Source organism: Panulirus ornatus, chromosome 68, assembly GCF_036320965.1.
Source record: "Panulirus ornatus isolate Po-2019 chromosome 68, ASM3632096v1, whole genome shotgun sequence".
Lineage (NCBI taxonomy): Eukaryota > Metazoa > Arthropoda > Malacostraca > Decapoda > Palinuridae > Panulirus > Panulirus ornatus.
This window is the reverse complement of record NC_092291.1, coordinates 14,707,035-14,725,796: the sequence shown is the minus strand read 5'-3', so window position 1 is coordinate 14,725,796 and position 18,762 is coordinate 14,707,035. Positions and strand designations below refer to the sequence as shown.

The 18,762-nt window shown below is 48.1% G+C and overlaps 1 protein-coding gene across 1 annotated transcript in view; it reads left to right on the top strand.

Annotated features, from left to right (window-relative positions):
- LOC139747464 (putative neural-cadherin 2) overlaps positions 1 to 18,762 on the top strand; it is a 183,457-nt gene that overhangs the window by 147,835 nt on the left and 16,860 nt on the right. Inside the window, exons 4-15 of the mRNA XM_071659827.1 lie at positions 8,109 to 8,224; positions 8,953 to 9,117; positions 10,456 to 10,587; positions 11,844 to 12,021; positions 13,764 to 13,997; positions 14,569 to 14,732; positions 16,028 to 16,183; positions 16,444 to 16,620; positions 16,712 to 16,900; positions 17,209 to 17,422; positions 18,014 to 18,216; positions 18,448 to 18,608. Coding sequence (XP_071515928.1) covers positions 8,109 to 8,224; positions 8,953 to 9,117; positions 10,456 to 10,587; positions 11,844 to 12,021; positions 13,764 to 13,997; positions 14,569 to 14,732; positions 16,028 to 16,183; positions 16,444 to 16,620; positions 16,712 to 16,900; positions 17,209 to 17,422; positions 18,014 to 18,216; positions 18,448 to 18,608 — 2,089 coding nt within the window. The remainder of the gene's footprint in view (positions 1 to 8,108; positions 8,225 to 8,952; positions 9,118 to 10,455; positions 10,588 to 11,843; positions 12,022 to 13,763; positions 13,998 to 14,568; positions 14,733 to 16,027; positions 16,184 to 16,443; positions 16,621 to 16,711; positions 16,901 to 17,208; positions 17,423 to 18,013; positions 18,217 to 18,447; positions 18,609 to 18,762) is intronic.

The window sequence follows — 18,762 nt, the reverse complement described above, 5'->3', positions numbered from 1 at the left end:
CAGATACGCCATGTGGGGGCAAGGTGAAGACGAAATAGCCGTGTGAATATATATATATATATACATTGTGTGGATGGGTATATTGAGTGGGTGTAAGGTGTGGCCAAATACACCGTGCGGGTTACACAAAGCGAGGCGGCCAGACTCGCAAACAGTTTGTTGAGTATCAACACACCCATTCGTCTTTGTACGTTTACCGCCAGAGTTGTGGAATTTGAATATCTTAAGACCTTTTGATGGTAAGCACTCAGGCTCATATGCATACATGATTGTGATAAGGTGAGACTTCATTAACGCAAGACTCCCAGGGAGTCATTTGAATAATGGGTTCGAGAATAACGTTTGAAATTCGGGTAGTTTTGACGACACCCTTTTCCTCATTTGTGAATTATATTGCAGCATTGGACGTGATTAGTACACTCATGGCTTGTTAATCATCATCATTCACATTTTCTTTCCCATAAAGATTACATTAGATTATCCATAGGGTTACATTTAGATGATCTCACTCACTCCAGGGTGGTTCATACTGATTCTTTTCCACTCGCTGTCCCTTCACCACTACCGATGTGACACACAAACACACACACACACTCATGATGATGTCTGAGGACATGGCTAATGCAGATATTCAAGAGATGGGCCCTCACGTGTGTAAACCTCCCTCCACATACAGCACAAATAGGTAATTAACGCATTAGGATAGGTTTAACGAGTAAATGACACGGTACATATATACAAGGTTAAGAGACGGGGTGACAGGAGTGTTAAAACTCTCCCACGTAACACCCAAACAGTTATCACACTATGAGTTCCCAAGAGCAAACTAAGCGAAGAAGAGGAGGTAGATGTGAACGCCAAAGTAAAATTCCACATCCTGTAAGATATAAAGTATATATGGTGAGATAAAGAAACACACGTACAACACTCCATCTCACCCCCATGTGCCACCAACTGATAACAATAACACTCCGTCACTGAGAACATTGTCTTAGGTGAATGATGATACACTGTCACTGTCTTGCGATCTAGCAAGTTGATATCCCATTTGCACTAGGTCCCCCTATTTGTTTAACCCCTCTCCCCCGGGATCCGTTCTCTTAGCTTAGGCCTACATACGCTACAGCTGCGCTCAGTAAAGTAGTATTGTACCTGCTCGTCCTTGTTTCGCTTGTTGTTAAAAGTATATTTGCTTAGTTTCCAGTACTGTACTGTTATTAGATTTCAACTGTATAATGTATCCTACATCTAGTCACTGAATTATCAGGTGGAACAGGTACAATAGGACCAGTTGGTGAATTCTGGCAACTCCTACGGTGAAGCGCATACGTCACGAAAAAATTTACCCCCTTTCGTGAATTACCTTCATCGTTCACATTTATGTATAAATGTAATTATCTTTAGCTCAAGTTAGTTCGCTAGCAGACACAAAATAAACTTAGGTCTCGCGATAATGTCCTTAGTAAAGATGTCATTTTTCGAGGGTGTTGCTTCCGCGCTTCGAACTGTGCTTTGGTGAGCTCAGTCGACACGAATCAGTTGAACCTTCTTGCTCCTGCTGTCGACGCGCGAACACCGCACGTTCACTCGCATTGATGTTTTGTGAGTGGTCAGGCGGGTGTCCATATCTCCTAATGGTACACCCTATTAGGCATGCTATCTCTCTCTCCATCATAGTAATGTATTGTGATTGTTGTGAGCGGAATACCTCATTGTACTGGATGTAAGGGTTATTGTTGTTGTTGTTGTGTTGTTGTTTGGCTATACCCCCTACCTTACGCATACACGCCACTAACCGTTGTTTACTGTTATGTACACTGTGATCTATAGGACACGCCAGTCGTGGTCTTCTGTGAGAGCTACCAAGGGAGATGAGGTTCGGGTTAATCCTAGTTTTACACTCTTTGTCTGGCCCTCTACACGCGTCCGTGGCTCTAGCTGGGGATAAAAGGAAATCGAAAATAATCACCATTTAATCCCATACGTTAAGGATATTTTTTAGAAAGGGAATCCAAGAGCTTCGTATCGATTCCGTTGTGCCCTTTGAATTACCTAAGTTTCGTATTGATTCAGTTGGATCTTTTGAATTACCTTACTTTTAGATTCATATTGATTCCATTGGATCCTTTGAATTACCTTAGTTTCATGTTACGCCCATTGGACACTTTGAATTACTATAGTTGCATATTGATTCCATTGGGTCCTTTGAATTACAGTTGTTTCATATCAATTCCATTGTATTCTTTAAATTACCTTAGTTTCATTGTAATAACATTGAATGCATCCTTTGAATTAACCTCGTCTCGTATTCCACTGGATCCTTTGAATTACCTTAGTTTCTCGTTAGATCCATGATTACTTTTAAAGCATGTTTTTTTTTTATAGATCACATTCAGTGTTCGCGTTAATTTCCTTCAAAATGGCATCCGTCGATAAGCCAGGTCGTGAGAGCCGAATTTGAAAGAGAAAATGGCACCATTCCAGCGGACCTAGTCAGTTTTTTTTTTTTCTATCATTTTGTTTTTGTTTTTCATCGGTAATGGCTCAAATGAAAGGACATTTGTTACCATTTCAAAATGAAAAAAAAAAGGACAAAAAAAAAAAAAAGGGCCATTCTGGCCAAGCGAATGGTTCATTTGTCTTGCCGGCCATCATGACGGCTTACAAGTGGGGGGGGCAGTCATGCGCTACATCACAACAGTGTGGTGGTGATCCGCTCCTCTCTGTGCAGTTTTTTTGGGCCGTGATGGAACGATGCTGTGTACACCACGGGGCCGTTTTGGAGCAGATTACCACCTCTCTCTCTCTCTCTCTCTCTCTCTCTCTCTCTCTCTCTCTCTCTCTCTCTCTCTCTCTCTCCCCACACACACACACACACATACACACACACAAAAAAAAAAACTAATGAGGAAAAATCGTGCCATTGGTTCAGAAGAGCTGTCATAAAAAAGGAAAACAAACAAAAAAAAAAAGAGAGGTAGCTGACTGACCCGGTAAATAAACAGTCGTCGGTGTTGCGTTAGAAAACGTCATACTCCTCACAGAAAACGGGATGAGGGTTGTTGTTTTCTGTCGGTTCTGTGATTCGTTTTTTTTTTTTCATCAAACGACATATTTTGATTCGTATTTTTTTTTTCTTTTTTTTTTTTTTTTATCAAGCGACACGAAATATGTCCACCACAACCAGCCAGATATGTCGACCAGTTCAATATGTTAACCATCACTTCAGAGACGTCTAAGACCATCAGACATCTCAAACACGAAGAAATATCTCTTGGATTTCCAATTGTCGTTTACACGAACGAACGGTAAATATTCCCTTAGACCCCCAGACTGTTATTCCCAAAAGTCTGTCAACACGTCAAAAGCTAAAAGCCAACATTATTTATGAATACTTCCTGATAGACTTTATACTTTAGCTCAAAAGTGGTGTGGCTTTAGGTTTCGAGAACTAGGTGGTGTACACAGGTTTCAATGATTTCTTACGTTTTTATCAAAAAATGTTTGTAAGCACTGGAATGGTGTTTCTCATATATATATATATATATATATATATATATATATATATATATATATATATATATATATATATATATATATATTTCATGCGTATTTCTTTCATTTTTTCATCGTTCGTACCTCCGCCCTTGTTCGATGATGTCATATTATCTGTTCATGACTGTTATTATATCTGTACATCTCTCTTTGTATTACCCATATATGCTTTTCCATCTCTGTGAACCTGCTTCAACGAATCTCTTCAATTATTACACCCACCGTTTTGCCACACACTCCCTTCAACTCCCTCATTATTCAACATTCAAAAAATCCATTCCCCTCAAATTTTTCATCGTTCATTGGACATTAAATCCGCTTCCCTTCAGCTCGCTCATCATTCATTATTCAAGCGGGCCAGCAAAGCTCCTGTCGTTCATACCGCTCGCTGGCTGGAGCAATGTAACCTTCGTCAAAGATTGTGGCATGTCCCCAGCTCCTCAGGGACCTCCTCTCATAACTCGACTCCCCCCCACTCCACCAGCATCTAGGTTGACGTCTGTCCTCTCAAGCCCCTCAGGTCTTCGGTAAGTCGTTTTTGAGGATGAACTGTTTGCGTCTCCCAGGAGAAAACGTGTTGCTACGTCCGCTGCTCGAGATGAACAAACCTTAATAGACGTAAACAAGACCCAGACCCAGCCTCAGGTACATCACTTCCTCTTCTCGACATCAGACACTTCCTCCTCCACCACTCGACATCAGACGCTTCCTCCACCACCACTTGACAGCAGACGCTTCCTCCACCACCACTCGACATCAGACACTTCCTCCTCCACCACTCGACATCAAACACTTCCACCACCACTCGACATCAGACGCTTCCTCACCACTCGACATCAGACACTTCCTCCTCCACCACTCGACATCAACACTTCCTCCACCACTCGACATCAGACGCTTCCTCCACCACCACTCGACGACACCTTTGCTTGATGAAAAAAGAAAAGAGGCGGGCGATCGTTAACGACACCTTTACACACCTGGGGATAACAGAGAGTCGCCCCATTAGCGGTTTTAAAAACAGGTCACACACACCTGGGAGCCCGTGTGCTGCTCTCCCATTATCTTCCATTACACCCCGGAATAGATTATCCTTTTACTGAAATATTAAGACCGCTGATGCAACGAAGGTGCACCGCCATTTCACACGCGGGAGTACCGCGTCAAAGGCGCCCTTTTAAGTGCTGCTTGGAATTGTATGAAAACTAACCAGGCTTCTGTTGCCTTGATTGAACACGTTGTCTTTTTTTCGACTCGTCTTTTTTTTTCGATTTATCTAATAGAATGTCGTTGGTAGTTGTACATAGCTACCAGGATGACGTTCCAAGTTCTATTTTGTCGCTTACTCATCCATTCTTTCCCCGTATAGAACCCATTTTTTTTTTGTCCCCCCCGTTCCTCATTTAGAAAGGAAGTGGTTTTCTAAGACTTGACTGAGCATGCCAGTGGTTTCCCTGATGATTAACCAGTAAGGGGTTTCCCTGATGATTAACCAGTAAGGGGTTTCCCTGATGATTAACCAGTAAGGCAAAAGTATCCTTGTGAGTTGTGTAGCTTGTCAGTTATCACTCATGGTTTGGCTCTTCCAAAGGGTCTCCTTTCACTGCTCTGATAAGCCAAGTGCTCTCAGTGCTGAACCCTGCTGTAACTCACGCGGTAACGCCGGTGGCTCCCACGTAACTCGCCTTATCCTACCGGTGCTTCACCTGTGGCTCACTCGCCGTCCTACCATTCCTTCTTGAGTTACTCACCTGTCCTCCACCTGGTATCTCGCGAGGCAGTCACTATCTTGTGACTCTCTCTCTCTCTCTCTCTCTCTCTCTCTCTCTCTCTCTCTCTCTCTCTCTCTCTCTCTCTCTCTCTCTCTGCCCCCTATTCCCCACGTGTTATTCTTTCATTTTCCCCTCACCTTTCTCCACTAAAGACTCTCCTTCACCTTGGCCACCAGAAGCATTACTTATGCTGCTCCTTCCTTTCACTGAATTCACCTCAGTCGTTTAAACCATTACATTAAAACGCATTCGTTTATCCGGTTCCTTCATCTTGGTAACCGTTCCTCGAGCTGTTTTTACATCGTTGAATGTTCCTCGTTTGATATACAGTGGTCGTTTGTCGTACGGTTTTGACAGCGTTTTCCCGCTCTTCACTTGAGAGTTGATCGTCATACGGTTTAACACTTTGTGTCGTGATGTCTGACGTCGTCTTTTAAAAATCTGTTCCCCTCCGCGACCAGGACCTCCTCTCCGCCACCTGGGTCTCCTAACTCACACCACGGCTTCTTGTTTACTCTCCCCCCCACACCCCCCTCCCATATTATATCACCTGTCTCCTACCATTTCTGACTTAACGAAGCTTCCCCAACCTTCAACTGTTACATACAGTGACTTGCCAGCGGAAAAAGTGGGTCAGAGTTAACCGATACGCAGCATTTTGCCTCGACACAGTTGTACCATTGGGAGACCATGGTGTTTCCCTTTATAATTTGTTCCGAATGGTTCAGCCGTCTCTGTTGCTGCCTTCGCCCCCTTTTTCTGAATCCTCAACAATGTGTGTACTCGGCGCTCGTGTCTCCTCCCAGTCTTTCCTCCCTTCCTCGTGTTTACAACCACTCGCCAGCTGTTTGTTCCCTGTCACTTCCCGTTGACTTAGGGTACGTCTGAATAGCAGCAGTTTGTGAGAAACGTATCCGAGAGAGAGAGAGGCCATGCAATCATCATTTATAAGGAATGGCTGATATGAATTGCTCCCATCACTTCAGGAAATGCCATTAGCGCGATCACTTGCACATGCTACACCATGTTGCATTTACTGGAAATAGAATCTTCATTAAACGCGTGTCTTAACAGGTTCAACGATACGTTGCTTTTGGTTTTAGGAAGAAAAGTGAAGTTCTGCTTGGGGGGGGGGGGGGGGGGGGGGGAGGTTTGCTGATTATTGCTCTCAAAGGGAGGGCGTCTCGGCTGAGCGAAGACCCAACTCTTGCTCAACCCTCCTAAACCAGCTGTCGAGATAAGGACGTGAACGACTACTGTATGATTGCGTTGAGAGGATGTTGCTTAATGGTGGTATTAAGTATGGCTGAGCTTCGAAAGGACCCAAGTGGTCTGTTACTTTTTTGAATTCCTCCTCTGTGTTCCTCTGTCTTTAAGGTTCGTGTTTCAAGAGGACCGAGCAGAGGATGAAGGGAATAAGAAACGGTGTTTCGTTCCTTAGATTCGCCGGGTCTTTGCCTGGCTTGGGTCCTTGCCTTAGAACGACCCGACCTCGGAGAAAGGTGCACACAAAACATAGCGTCTTCCTTTCAGGCGAAAGAGACGGAATTGACGTGCTGAAGAGATGCATCACACGCATCTACCCTTCCTATGTTTACCCTAGCAGGTCAGGTCACAGCCTAGTGGTGTGTCGAGAGTGTAGTAGTGAAGATGTGGATGTAGTGCCAAATGGCTTTTATCCTCGCCCTCAAAGGTCAAATTGAAGGACAGTTGCGTCGAGGGGCGTCGTTAAAGATGCGCGCGTCGACTGTGAAGTGAGTTTAGGTTTATTGAGGGTGCACTCGATAGTGAACATGGTGGCGTGTGATAGCGAGGAAGGAGACGTTCTGCATTCGCTCTCGAATCTTGGCATTTCTAGTAACTCGCTTATCCCAATATTGTCTCCCATGTAACTCGCTTATCCATCTGATACCTCCATCGTAACTCACTTACCCCTCCACTGGGTCTTGTCACTCACCCATCTAGTGCTTCCTTCGTAGTGACTCGTCCACCTCACCACTGGACCTTGTTACCTCCTCACCCTACCAGCTGGCCACTCGTGCCATCTGAATTACGGGCCAGCTGAGAATGTGGGAGAGTTTTGTCATGTTGTGATATAACTTTTTTTTCCCCCTTGGATCATTCTCTCTTTCTCATTCTTCGTCCATCTGCTCAGTCTCCTTCTCATCTCCCTGACGCACCCTATCAAGGGGGCTCCCTCCTTCCCTCCTCCTCGTCCTCATCATCGTCATCCCAGTCCTTCTAAATGAGAAGCTTGCTCAGCACGCGGTCTCGCGCCTCACAAACAATTGTTTATGTTGGGATTCTTTTCTTTTAATCAAAACTCAGGAACTCCACATCTCTTCCCACGAGTTTCCTTGTCACGTATTGTCGTTGTCGAGAAATATCTCTTCTAAGGGTCAGGGTTCTCATTATCTTGCAGCCTCCTTCTCATCCGCCTTTAGTCTCTTCCTCTCACCCTGTAAGTGTCCTGCTAACCCTAGGCATCTCTCTCTGCCTTATAAGCTTCCATCCCGCCTCTGTTCTCGTCCTGCTGCGTCTCGACTCACCCTAGAGTCTCTAGAAACACTATAAGCTCCCTGCTCACCATAAAAAGTTATCTTTTTCACTCCTCCTCACCTACCAAGCTCCCTGTGCAACCTAGACATCCCCACCCTGACCCTACAGCCTCTTCCCCAACCTGTAACCGCCTCCCTACTCACCTTAGACCTCACTTCAGATCCTATCCCTCCCTCACCTTGTAACCACCCCGCTCACCGTAGACATATCTCTCTCCCTCAGTGGCGCCTGTGGAGTTCAGGATCAGGGAGGGGAACGAGGGTGGCGCCTTCTCCCTGGACCCAGCCACAGGGCGTCTCTCGCTGGTCGTCCCCTTGGACTACGAGGAACAGCAACAGGTGAGGCAAGGACGGCAGGAAGTGATGCGAGGGCAACGGGTGAGGCAAGGGTGACGGAGGAGGCAAGATCAATAGGTGAGGCAAGGGTGGGAGGTGAGGTAAGGGACGTCAGGTGATGCATGATCAATAGCTGAGGCAAGAACAGCGAAACGAGGCAGATCAACTGGTGATGCAAGGACAGTAGGCGAGACTTTGCATAAGATTAAGCAAGGATAGACAGTACTTTAATATTAGACGATGCAAGCACGCGGGTGACATCAGTACAAAATGTATTTCAAACGATAGATTGCTTGCACTCAAGATAACAAACAGCTGCAGATATCCAGATACACATGTGAGTGACTAGTTGCAAAAGCCCTGTTATCTTAAGTCAGCGAGTTGGTGTAGAAATATCATGATAACATTTTAGATTGACGTGCAAAACATGTATTCTTGTTTTCCCTGTAGACGTGTAGCCGATATCATTTATTTATCTTACAGTCGTTAGCCTAAATGTGTCTCTGTACAATTTGCTTCGAGTGCAGTGAATAAAGTAGAGTCTTTGTTACTGGAAAAAATGCTGACGGTGCAGTGAATAGACTGGAGTTTTCGTCATTGTAAAATGTGTACACAGTGCAAGGGGTGGTCCATATTTCTGTCGCTGCTAGATTTTGCCTCAGTCCAGTACGTTCTTGCTTGATTGTGACATGTATTGTACTGCTTTCCTCTCTCTGTATTCCCCCCCACAGTACGACCTGGTGGTGGAGGCGCGAGCGGGGGAGGCCACAAGCGAGGCCAGGGTCGTAGTGAAGGTGCTGGATCAGAACGACCACGCCCCCGTCTTCCCCAGGTCGCTACACGAGACCCAGATCACTGAGGAGGACGACCGCCACCTGCCCAAGTCTATACTTACGGTGAGGGGTCCATGTCTCTCTCTCTCTCCTCTCTCTCTCTCTCTCTCTCTCTCTCTCTCTCTCTCTCTCTCTCTCTCTCTCTCTCTAGCATCGTGATTTATCTCCGAGTCCTATCACTAACTCTTCCTAATCTTCATTAAATTGATTTCATTCCATTTCTGCGCTAATCCACTTGAGCACGACGATACGACCCTTGAACACGACGGTGCGACCCTTCAACACGACGGTACGACCCTTGAACACGACGATACGACCCTTGAACAGAACTGTATGACCCTTGAGCACGACGGTACGACCCTTGAACACGACGAGGCGACCCTTGAGCACAATGGTTCGACCCTTAGATATGATAGTCTAGTCTTTGACCCTACTTTTAAGGGTCAGGTCAAAGATTAAACTATTGTACCAAAGAGTCGAACCGTCTTGTCATTCTCAAAGAGTGAACGTTAATCAGTTCTTTGAAAGGGTGGTATGAGGCATTTAGTGTAAACAGCACCGTAAATTATTTACATCTGACATCTCTGACGTCACTCATAAAACCATATGATGAAAAGAAACCCCTAGTCATTTCCTTGTAATGAATGCTAGTAGCCTTCCTTTACAATCTGCTGCTTCCCATAGATTCTGTGTGGAGACCAGTCATTCGACGATGGACCGTTATGATACATTTACTTCGTCTTTCTCCCAGCAGAAAGACTGTGGAACTCCCGTCATATCTATAGATACACGAGGAGTTCTAACTAATTTCTTTGGTCATTATCATGCCCAGTTTTCCTTTCCCCTAAGATGGCCATGACTGGGGCATCTATTGCACCAGTTTATGTCCAGCACTTCAAAGAAATAAAGGAATCATCACCATTGCAGATCCACGGAATGGTGTCTGTTGTAACGTTTTCTGATAGTAGAGCCTTTTTAGGACATTTGATAGCACACGCAGGTACACAGGTGCTGTATAACACAGCTGTTGTTCTGGACAGGTGATTTTCAATCCATATTTTTCCCATATGCCAATGATAGCCAGCGCAGTTATTGCCTTATACATGTGGTTTCTGGCACAACTGTTCTCCCAGAACAGCTGGTACATGGTACTATGGACCACCAGAACAGCTGGTACATGGCACCATGCGCCACCAGAACAGCTGGCACATGGCACCATGGACCACCAGAACAGCTGGTACATGGCACCATGGACCACCAGAACAGCTGGTACATGGCCCCATGGTCCACCAGAACAGCTGGTACATAGCACCATGGTCCACCAGAACAGCTGGTTCATTAGCACATGACCTCACCTATAACCTACACCAGCTGCCTCATAACGTGGTTCCCGGCCGCCAGGTGGTGGCCACAGATGGTGACGGGGGTCAGTATGGCCGCGTGCGGTACACAGTGTCAGGGGACGGGGTCTACCCCAACGGCACCAGCTGCTTCGACGTTGACCCCGACACCGGTGATGTCCTCCTGTTAAGGGTAAGTGATACTGTTTGTTGTTAGTGTGATTATGCTGTTAAGAGGAGAGGAGATGGCCCCTATCTTCCAGACTCCCTCTTCTTCCAGACTCCCTCTTCTGCCAGACTCCCTCTTCTTCCAGACCCCCTCTTCTTCCAGACCCCCTCTTCTTCCAGACTCCCTCTTCTTCCAGACCCCCTCTTCTTCCAGACTCCCTCTTCTTCCAGACCCCCTCTTCTTCCAGACCCCCTCTTCTTCCAGACCCCCTCTTCTTCCAGACTCCCTCTTCTTCCAGACCCCCTCTTCTTCCAGACCCCCTCTTCTTCCAGACCCCCTCTTCTTCCAGACCCCCTCTTCTTCCAGACCCCCTCTTCTTCCAGACCCCCTCTTCTTCCAGACCCCCTCTTCTTCCAGACCCCCTCTTCTTCTAGACCCCTCTTCCTCTGACTTCAACGAACTGTTCTTTGTTTACCATCGTCACAGACTCTGGGGAATCAATACGTTGATATCATATCTCCCCTTATCTATATATCTTCTCTCCTTCCTTGTGTGGGAAGGTTGAGGGCTTCCCCGTATTCCTTGCAGTTCACTTCATTCTACTGTGACGTGACTCTTTGTTTTAAGTCTCCCAGTCCTTCCATATTTGTTTCCCCCTGTTGCCACGCTTTTCCCCATGCCTCTCTCTCTCTCTCTCTCTCTCTCTCTCTCTCTCTCTCTCTCTCTCTCTCTCTCTCTCTCTCTCTCTCTCTCAGTAGAGCCACGTGATTGCGGCCACCCAGGAAACGGCTGTGAAATCATCGCGAGGGCGGGACGCGCCCCGGTACCCGTTGGCGAGACGTGAGACCTCCGCCGCGGACACCGTCTCTCTCTCTCTCTCTCTCTCTCTCTCTCTCTCTCTCTCTCTCTCTCTCTCTCTCTCTCTCTCTCTCTATCTATCTATCTATCTATCTCTCCCCCGCTGTGTTGCCATCCCCTGAACTGTCAACACCTTGGTGGCCCCACCATGAGGCTGGGGCTTCAAAGGCTAAATGATCCGGCAGCTCTTTTCCCTCTGGCAATGTATAGGGGCGCGGCGGCATATTAGGCTTGGGAGAGCAGGTAGAGAGAGAGAGAGAGAGAGAGAGAGAGAGAGAGAGAGAGAGAGAGAGAGAGAGAGAGAGAGAGAGAGAGCGTTAGTTCCCCTCCACCCCTTTCCCCATGCGACACAACACCTCCCCTTGGTAACTCCCCATTTCCACACACCATACCACCAACTGCTCGCCTTCCCCTTACCACAGCCTCTGGACCGAGACCCGCCGGAGGGGCGGGCCAAGTGGAGGCTGCGGGTGGAGGCCACGGACGGCGAGTTCCACGCCCACACGGACGTCCACCTGAACCTGAAGGACGTGAACGACAACGCCCCCTACTTCCCCTCGCCCACGCTCAACGCCGCCATCTCCGAGAACACCCCTAAGGGTAAGTACTCACCCTACCCTGCCCAGGGTCCTCACACGACCTCCCTGCTGTGACTGTGCTACTCACAAGGCATGTTACTCTCCTCATATTACTCACACGGCATGTTACTCTCATTATATTTCTCATCCTTATATATCTCACAAGGGCAATATATGCTCACAAGCCCTTGCTACTCGTATGTTACTCAAATGGCCTTTTCGCTCTTAGTTATATCGGTCACAAGGACAATATGACTCAGAAGTGGTTGTTTTATTCTGGTTATACAGTTTTGACCCTAGTAACCCAGATCATGATAATCGAAATAGATTACTCACAGACAGCATGCACGACCGTCGTATCTCGCACATAAGTTTGCATTCGTCATTATGTAACGCGGCACACACACACACACACACACACACACACACACACACACACACACACACACACACACACACACACACTAGCTTATCTAATCATATCACACATTAGCGTCACACCTCAGAGAACGTAGTGCTCGGCTAGACTCGCTTTCACCATGTAGTTTTTATTAAATGTAACTTACATAACATAATTACATTTCTCAGTTATCTTTTTTTTGGGGGGGTGCGTGGGGCGGTGGGGGGGCAGAGCCGCCGTAGACTTGCTAACCGTCCCTAACTTGTGACGCGGGAAGTCTTGTTAACCGAAGTTACTGGCGTTCCTCCGTCTCTGAAAAATGATTTTTGACACAAGTGTTTCAGAGTCTTAACGTCGGATGTTTGTTATATAAACGCACAGGATACGCACAGGTCGATATAGGCTGCATACAGGTCGGTATAGGCTGTGGTGTATGAGATACAGTATGACAGCGTAGCGACAGTGCTCTTGTGTTGCGGGTGAATGTTGCATGTGGCAGGCGCACAACGCAAGCTGCGCTAGAATGTTCAGGTCACCCAGTTTTATCATTCATGGTCTCTTGAATACTTAATGTTGAAATGTTCCTGTCGTGTTGATGTCAGCTTGGCTCCTTTCAGCCGTATGGTGTAATTTTTTAGTTTATATTTTGCCTTAAATGATAACTGCAAGAGTGTACATGCCAATATATTTGTGTGTGTGTATATATATATATATATATATATATATATATATATATATATATATATATATATATATAGTACTTGATCGCTGTAACATCATCATTGAACTGAAACAGAGTACAGTCTCGTCAGAGAACTTCTGGCTTCCAAAGAGTCCATCTAGACCCTGCTCCTGTGTGTAGCGCAGCTTTACAGTTGTAGGAGCCCATGGGATTTTTGAAAAGGGACCTGGAGTTGTTAGATGGTACTTGATGATAATGATAGTAATAATGGTAATGGTAGTGAAAATATATAGTGAATTTATAGGGGAATACATAAATGTATATTCAGTTGCATTTCACAATCTCAAGTTGATATAGAAAGGAATAATTTCTCAAAATATTCGCGAGAAAAAAAAAATCGAAATAGTATTAAAGTCATCAGAATCTACCTGTAAATCATTTACTATCCCCAGCTGATTGTCAATGTTCCTACCTGAGCGCTACTTATCTTTTATCACCTGTAAATCATTTACAAAGTCACTAGTTGCCTTTCTTTGTGCGTCCCTGAGTGTTACTTGCCTGTAGGCATCTGTAAATCATTTACTAAGCGTCAGTTTCGTACTGAGCTTGCCTGAGTGTTGTTGTTCACCTGTAAATCATTTACCAAGTGACCATCTGTGGTTGTTGTTGTTGTCGTCGTCAGGGGCGTCAGTGATCCAGGTGGTGGCCGAGGACCCAGACGACCCCCAGGAGGGTCACAACGCCCAGCTGGTGTACTCGCTGGAGAAGAACGCCATCGACGAGTCCTCAGGAAGCCCCATCTTCACCATCGACACTCACCTGGGGCTCATCACCACGGCGCTCTGCTGCCTCGACAGAGAGAAGACCCAGCGCTTCTCCATCCAGGTGGTGGCCACCGACGGCGGCGGCCTCAAGGGTGAGCTGCTCCTCTGGGAAGTGGGAGTTAAGGGTGAGGTGGACCTCTAGGTAGGGGAGGATTGAGGGTGAGTTAGACCTCTAGGTGCGGGGATTGAGGGTGAGGTGGATCTCTGGGAGGAGGGGGATTTCAAGGGTTAGGTGGACCTTTAGACTAAGGTGACTCAAGGTTAAGAGGAAGGCCATGGGAGGCACAGGGGGTGTCAGGTGAACATCAAGGGGGCTTGTGTAGTGGCCGCCGACGGTGACGGCGTCGAAGGTGAGGGGGATTTCAGGTCTGGTAGGGATGAGCTAGGGTTCAGGGTGGGGTATTAAGGAAGAATGGGTGCTCATCGATTGCTTGGTGTGTCGTAGGGAGGTTCACTAATCTCCTCCTCCCGAACGTCAGCATTAACCTTCCAGCATCAGCATTAACCTCCCTCACTCCCTCCCTTTCTCCCAGTACCAGCAGTAACTCCCTCCCTCCCTGCCACCACCAGCACTGACTCCCTCCCTCCCTCCCTTTCTCCCAGTACCAGCAGTAACTCCCTCCATCCCTGCCACCACCAGCACTGACTCCCTCCCTCCGTCAGGCACGGGGACGGTGGTGGTGGAGGTGCGAGACGTGAACGACGTGCCGCCCAGGTTCTCCCGGCCGGAGTGGTGGCTGGAGGTGTCGGAAAGACACAGTCCGCAGCGGGTGGTGGCCACCCTCACCGTCGTCGACCACGACATCTCCAACAACTTCACCTACAGGGTCAGTAAACAACCATTATCTCCAACAACTTCACCTACAAGGTCAGTAAGCAACCATTATCTTCAACAACTTCACCTACAGGGTCAGTAAGCAACCATTATCTTCAACAACTTCACGTATAGGGTCAGTAAGCAGCCATTATCTTCAACAAATTCACGTAGAGGGTCAGTAAGCAACCATTATCTTCAACAACTTCACCTACAGGGTCAGTAAGCAGCCATTATCTTCAACAAATTCACGTAGAGGGTCAGTAAGCAGCCATTATCTTCAACAATTTCACATTCAGGGTCAGTAAACAACCATTATCTCCAACAACTTCACCTACAGGGTCAGTAAGCAACCATTATCTCAACAACTTCACCTACAGGGTCAGTAAGCAACCATTATCTTCAACAACTTCACCTACAGGGTCAGTAAGCAACCATTATCTTCAACAACTTCACCTACAGGGTCAGTAAGCAACCATTATCTTCAACAACTTCACCTACAGGGACAGTAAGGAGCCATTATCTTCAACAACTTCACATACAGGGTCAGTAAGCAACCATAATCTCTTAGTTTTCATACAGGGTCAAGCAGCCATTACCCTGCAATAGCATTACTGCTACCACAACTACTACTATTACTGCTGCCACAGCTATTACTACTACTACTACTACTACTACCACTCGTAATGACAATAATGATAATGATAACGATGGTATGACCCCGGAGCGTGATGACCTGGCCATTAGACCTTAAAAAAAGGGTCAAGCCATCTCACCTAAGGGTTCGAACCTTCGTACTCAAAGGGTCGTATCGTCTTAGAAAAAAAATCATACCGTCGTACTTATATAAAGTGGTTAGTCAACCTGCTTAAATATAACCAGCGGAATTTACTTCAATCTAGGGTATGTTCATGCTATTTCAGGATCTGTCTGGATGTCTCTCAGTTATGGTAACATGGCTTATACTGATGTCGCCTGTGAGGTTAACGTCGTTCATAAAATCAAGCGAATATTTGCCAAAGTTAGAGCCATCAACCAAGTGATGTTGGTGGCCATTTAGCTAGGCTACCAGCCTCGACCAATTCTACCAGTTTTAACAAGGCAAACGGGAGCATGTTTAGCGTTCCCTCAAGAACACACTGGTATTTGGTTGTAACTTGTATACTTAAAGAGTGACAGATAGGTGATAGATTATATGAATGGGTAGATAGATATAGCTGAGGAGGGAAAGAGAGAGAGAGAGAGAAATATTCAGACAGAATTAAAGTCTTACTTGAATAGCTTGATGATGACAGCTGGTTCCCACAGGTGGTGCCGGACAGTGGGCACGGTTGGCAGATGTTTCGTATTGAGGGGCGACGGGTCGGAGCCCCTGGAGGAGACCTGCGCCCCTTGGAGCCCCTGGACTACGAGAACCCCGACCACAGGAAAGGATTTCGCTTCCGAGTCGAAGTGACAGACATGGTAGGTCTTCACCCCCTACAGTTCACTGATGTTTACTTGGCCTCGTTATGGGTGGAAAGTCTTCACAATACCAGCAGGTTAAGAGGCCCTATATAATCTCCTAGATTATATAAGGAGGATAATGATAGCTTTATTGATTACGGATCATCTGCCAAAGGCTAGGAATCGCTAGGAGTAAGTAATTTGGCGTTGGGAGGAGGGGATACCTCACCTGTTTGCTGATAGTTGGATTGACGTGGCTGTTGGTTGCTTGCTTGCAGGGTGAGGAAGGTTGGGAGGACAAGTACCACGTGGACGGCACCTGGGTCAACCTGCAGGTGGCCGACGCCAACGACAACCCGCCCGTCTTCACCACACACCACGCCCACCTGACCCTGCCTGAGGACACGCCCGCGGGCACCCACCTCACCACCTTCACCGCCCACGACCTGGATGGGGTGAGCAGCCGTGTCCAATGAGTGTGTGTGTGTGTGTTTTATCCCTTGTTTTGTCATCATTACCCACGACCCGTTTCCCCTGACCCTGCAGGGCGGCTACAGCAGGATCAGATACAGTATAGCTCCGACCAGCGACCCCGACGGCCGATTTAGTGTGGACGGATCCGGGGCGGTGCGTCTGGCGGGCGGCCTTGATCGGGAGGCGGCGGCCACCCACAATCTGCTGGTGCGAGCGACGGACGACGGCGTGCCGCCCAGGACGGCCACCGCCACCCTCTCTGTGAGTACCAGCGGCAGGTGCTGTTCGTCCCTCAGATGACCTTACTTGACCCACCCGATAAATGACCCTACCTGTCCTCTTCCTGATTCTTCCTACATGAACCTCCCCCAGGCCAGTCTGTATGACCTGTATCCAAGTAACCCTGCCTGACCTCTTCCCCAAGGTCGACGTGCTTGACCCGTCCCAAGTTGTCATGCCTGACCTCCCTCTCTCCCAGATAACCTTACTTGACATGTAGGGACTCAGTGCCACTTCCTACCTCCTCCTCCCCCAGATGACCCAGCCTGACCTCAGTGGCCCTCCCTCAGGTGAACGTGACGGATGTGAACGACAACCCGCCGTTCCTGGCTGAGCCGCGGGAGGTACGGGTGGTGGAGAACGGCAGGAGGAAGGAGGTGGCCCGGGTCACATTGGATGACCCCGACGACTGGCGTCTGGGTCACGGCCCGCCCTTCACCCTCGCCCTCGATCCCCGGGCGCCGCCCCACGTCAGCGCCACCGTCATGGTCACGCATGACAAGAGTGAGTAACTCCCTCAGCTGACTTCCTGACTGTCACATGACATCTCGCACCTCAACTCCCTGCCACACACCTATGTCCTGTCACGCACCACGTCCTCAACGCCCCGTCACGCACCCACGTTCTACAACGCACCTTCGCTCATCACAGACTCCCAAACTACCAATAAATCCCATCCAGGCCGTCCTTTACACACTATTCCCTGGGCGGTTCTTGAAATCACCGACACAAACCCTGACACGAGGCTGAGCCTCACCTCTCCCCACAGCGACACATCTCTCACAACTTATCCTGCTGAAGACTTTACACATCATTTACCTCACTTTACCGGATGGATCACAGATCACGTCAACCGTGGCAATAATATACGAATGTTTGCCGTCTCTCCCGCCCGCCATTTATCTTCGCTCGTCGTCCACCTCTCCTTCATCAGCCTCTTCCCTCTTGCAATCCCTAGGGCCCAGCTCTCATCACATCTTCGCTGGCGTCCACCACACCATGGTCTCACTGTATTGCCTCCAACGTTTCCTTTCTTTCTTCTCTCTTTCTCTCGCTTCACTTTTCTCTCTGGCGACTAACCTTCACCTCCTGCAGGAGGGGATGAGGGCCGCGGGGTGGGGGTAGTCTCCACCCTGGCGCCCCTGGACAGGGAGGAAGAGCGGCAGCTGCTGGTGCCTCTGGTGGTGACGGACGCCGGGTCGCTCTCCGCCACCGTCACCCTCACCATCCACGTCACTGACCTCAACGACAACCCGATGACCCCCGCCGCCAAGACCGTCACTGTCCACACCCTCCAGGTCAGTCACTAACGTCAAGACCGTCACTGTCCACACACCCTCCAGGTCAGTCACTGACGGTATGACCGTCACTGTCCACACACCCTCCAGGTACTCATTGAATCTGATCAGTTATTACCAGTAAGTCTTTTTACGTCATTTCCTTCTCTCTCCTTTATTTCACACAATTTTTGTGAGAGTGTCACCACTCTATGTCCTCTCTCACATTTCTCTCCCTCTCTCTCCCTGCAGCCCCAGGTGGCTCCGGTGCCCCTTGGGAGGGTGTACGTGCAGGACCCGGACGACTGGGCCTCCTCCTCCAAGACCTACGCCTGGAGACGCCACCAACGGGGCTTCTTCCTCGACACCTCCACCGGGGACCTGACCATGGCTGCCTCCACCCCAGATGGCCGGTAGGTGAAGGTGTTCCTCCAACCCAGATGGCCGGTAGGTGGAAGGTGTTCCTCCCTGCCTGATGGCCGGTAGGTGAAGGTGTCCCTTACCAACTTAGTTGGTGAAGGTTACGTGATTCAGCCAGTGATGGCGGGGCACCCAAGCAGCCCGTTC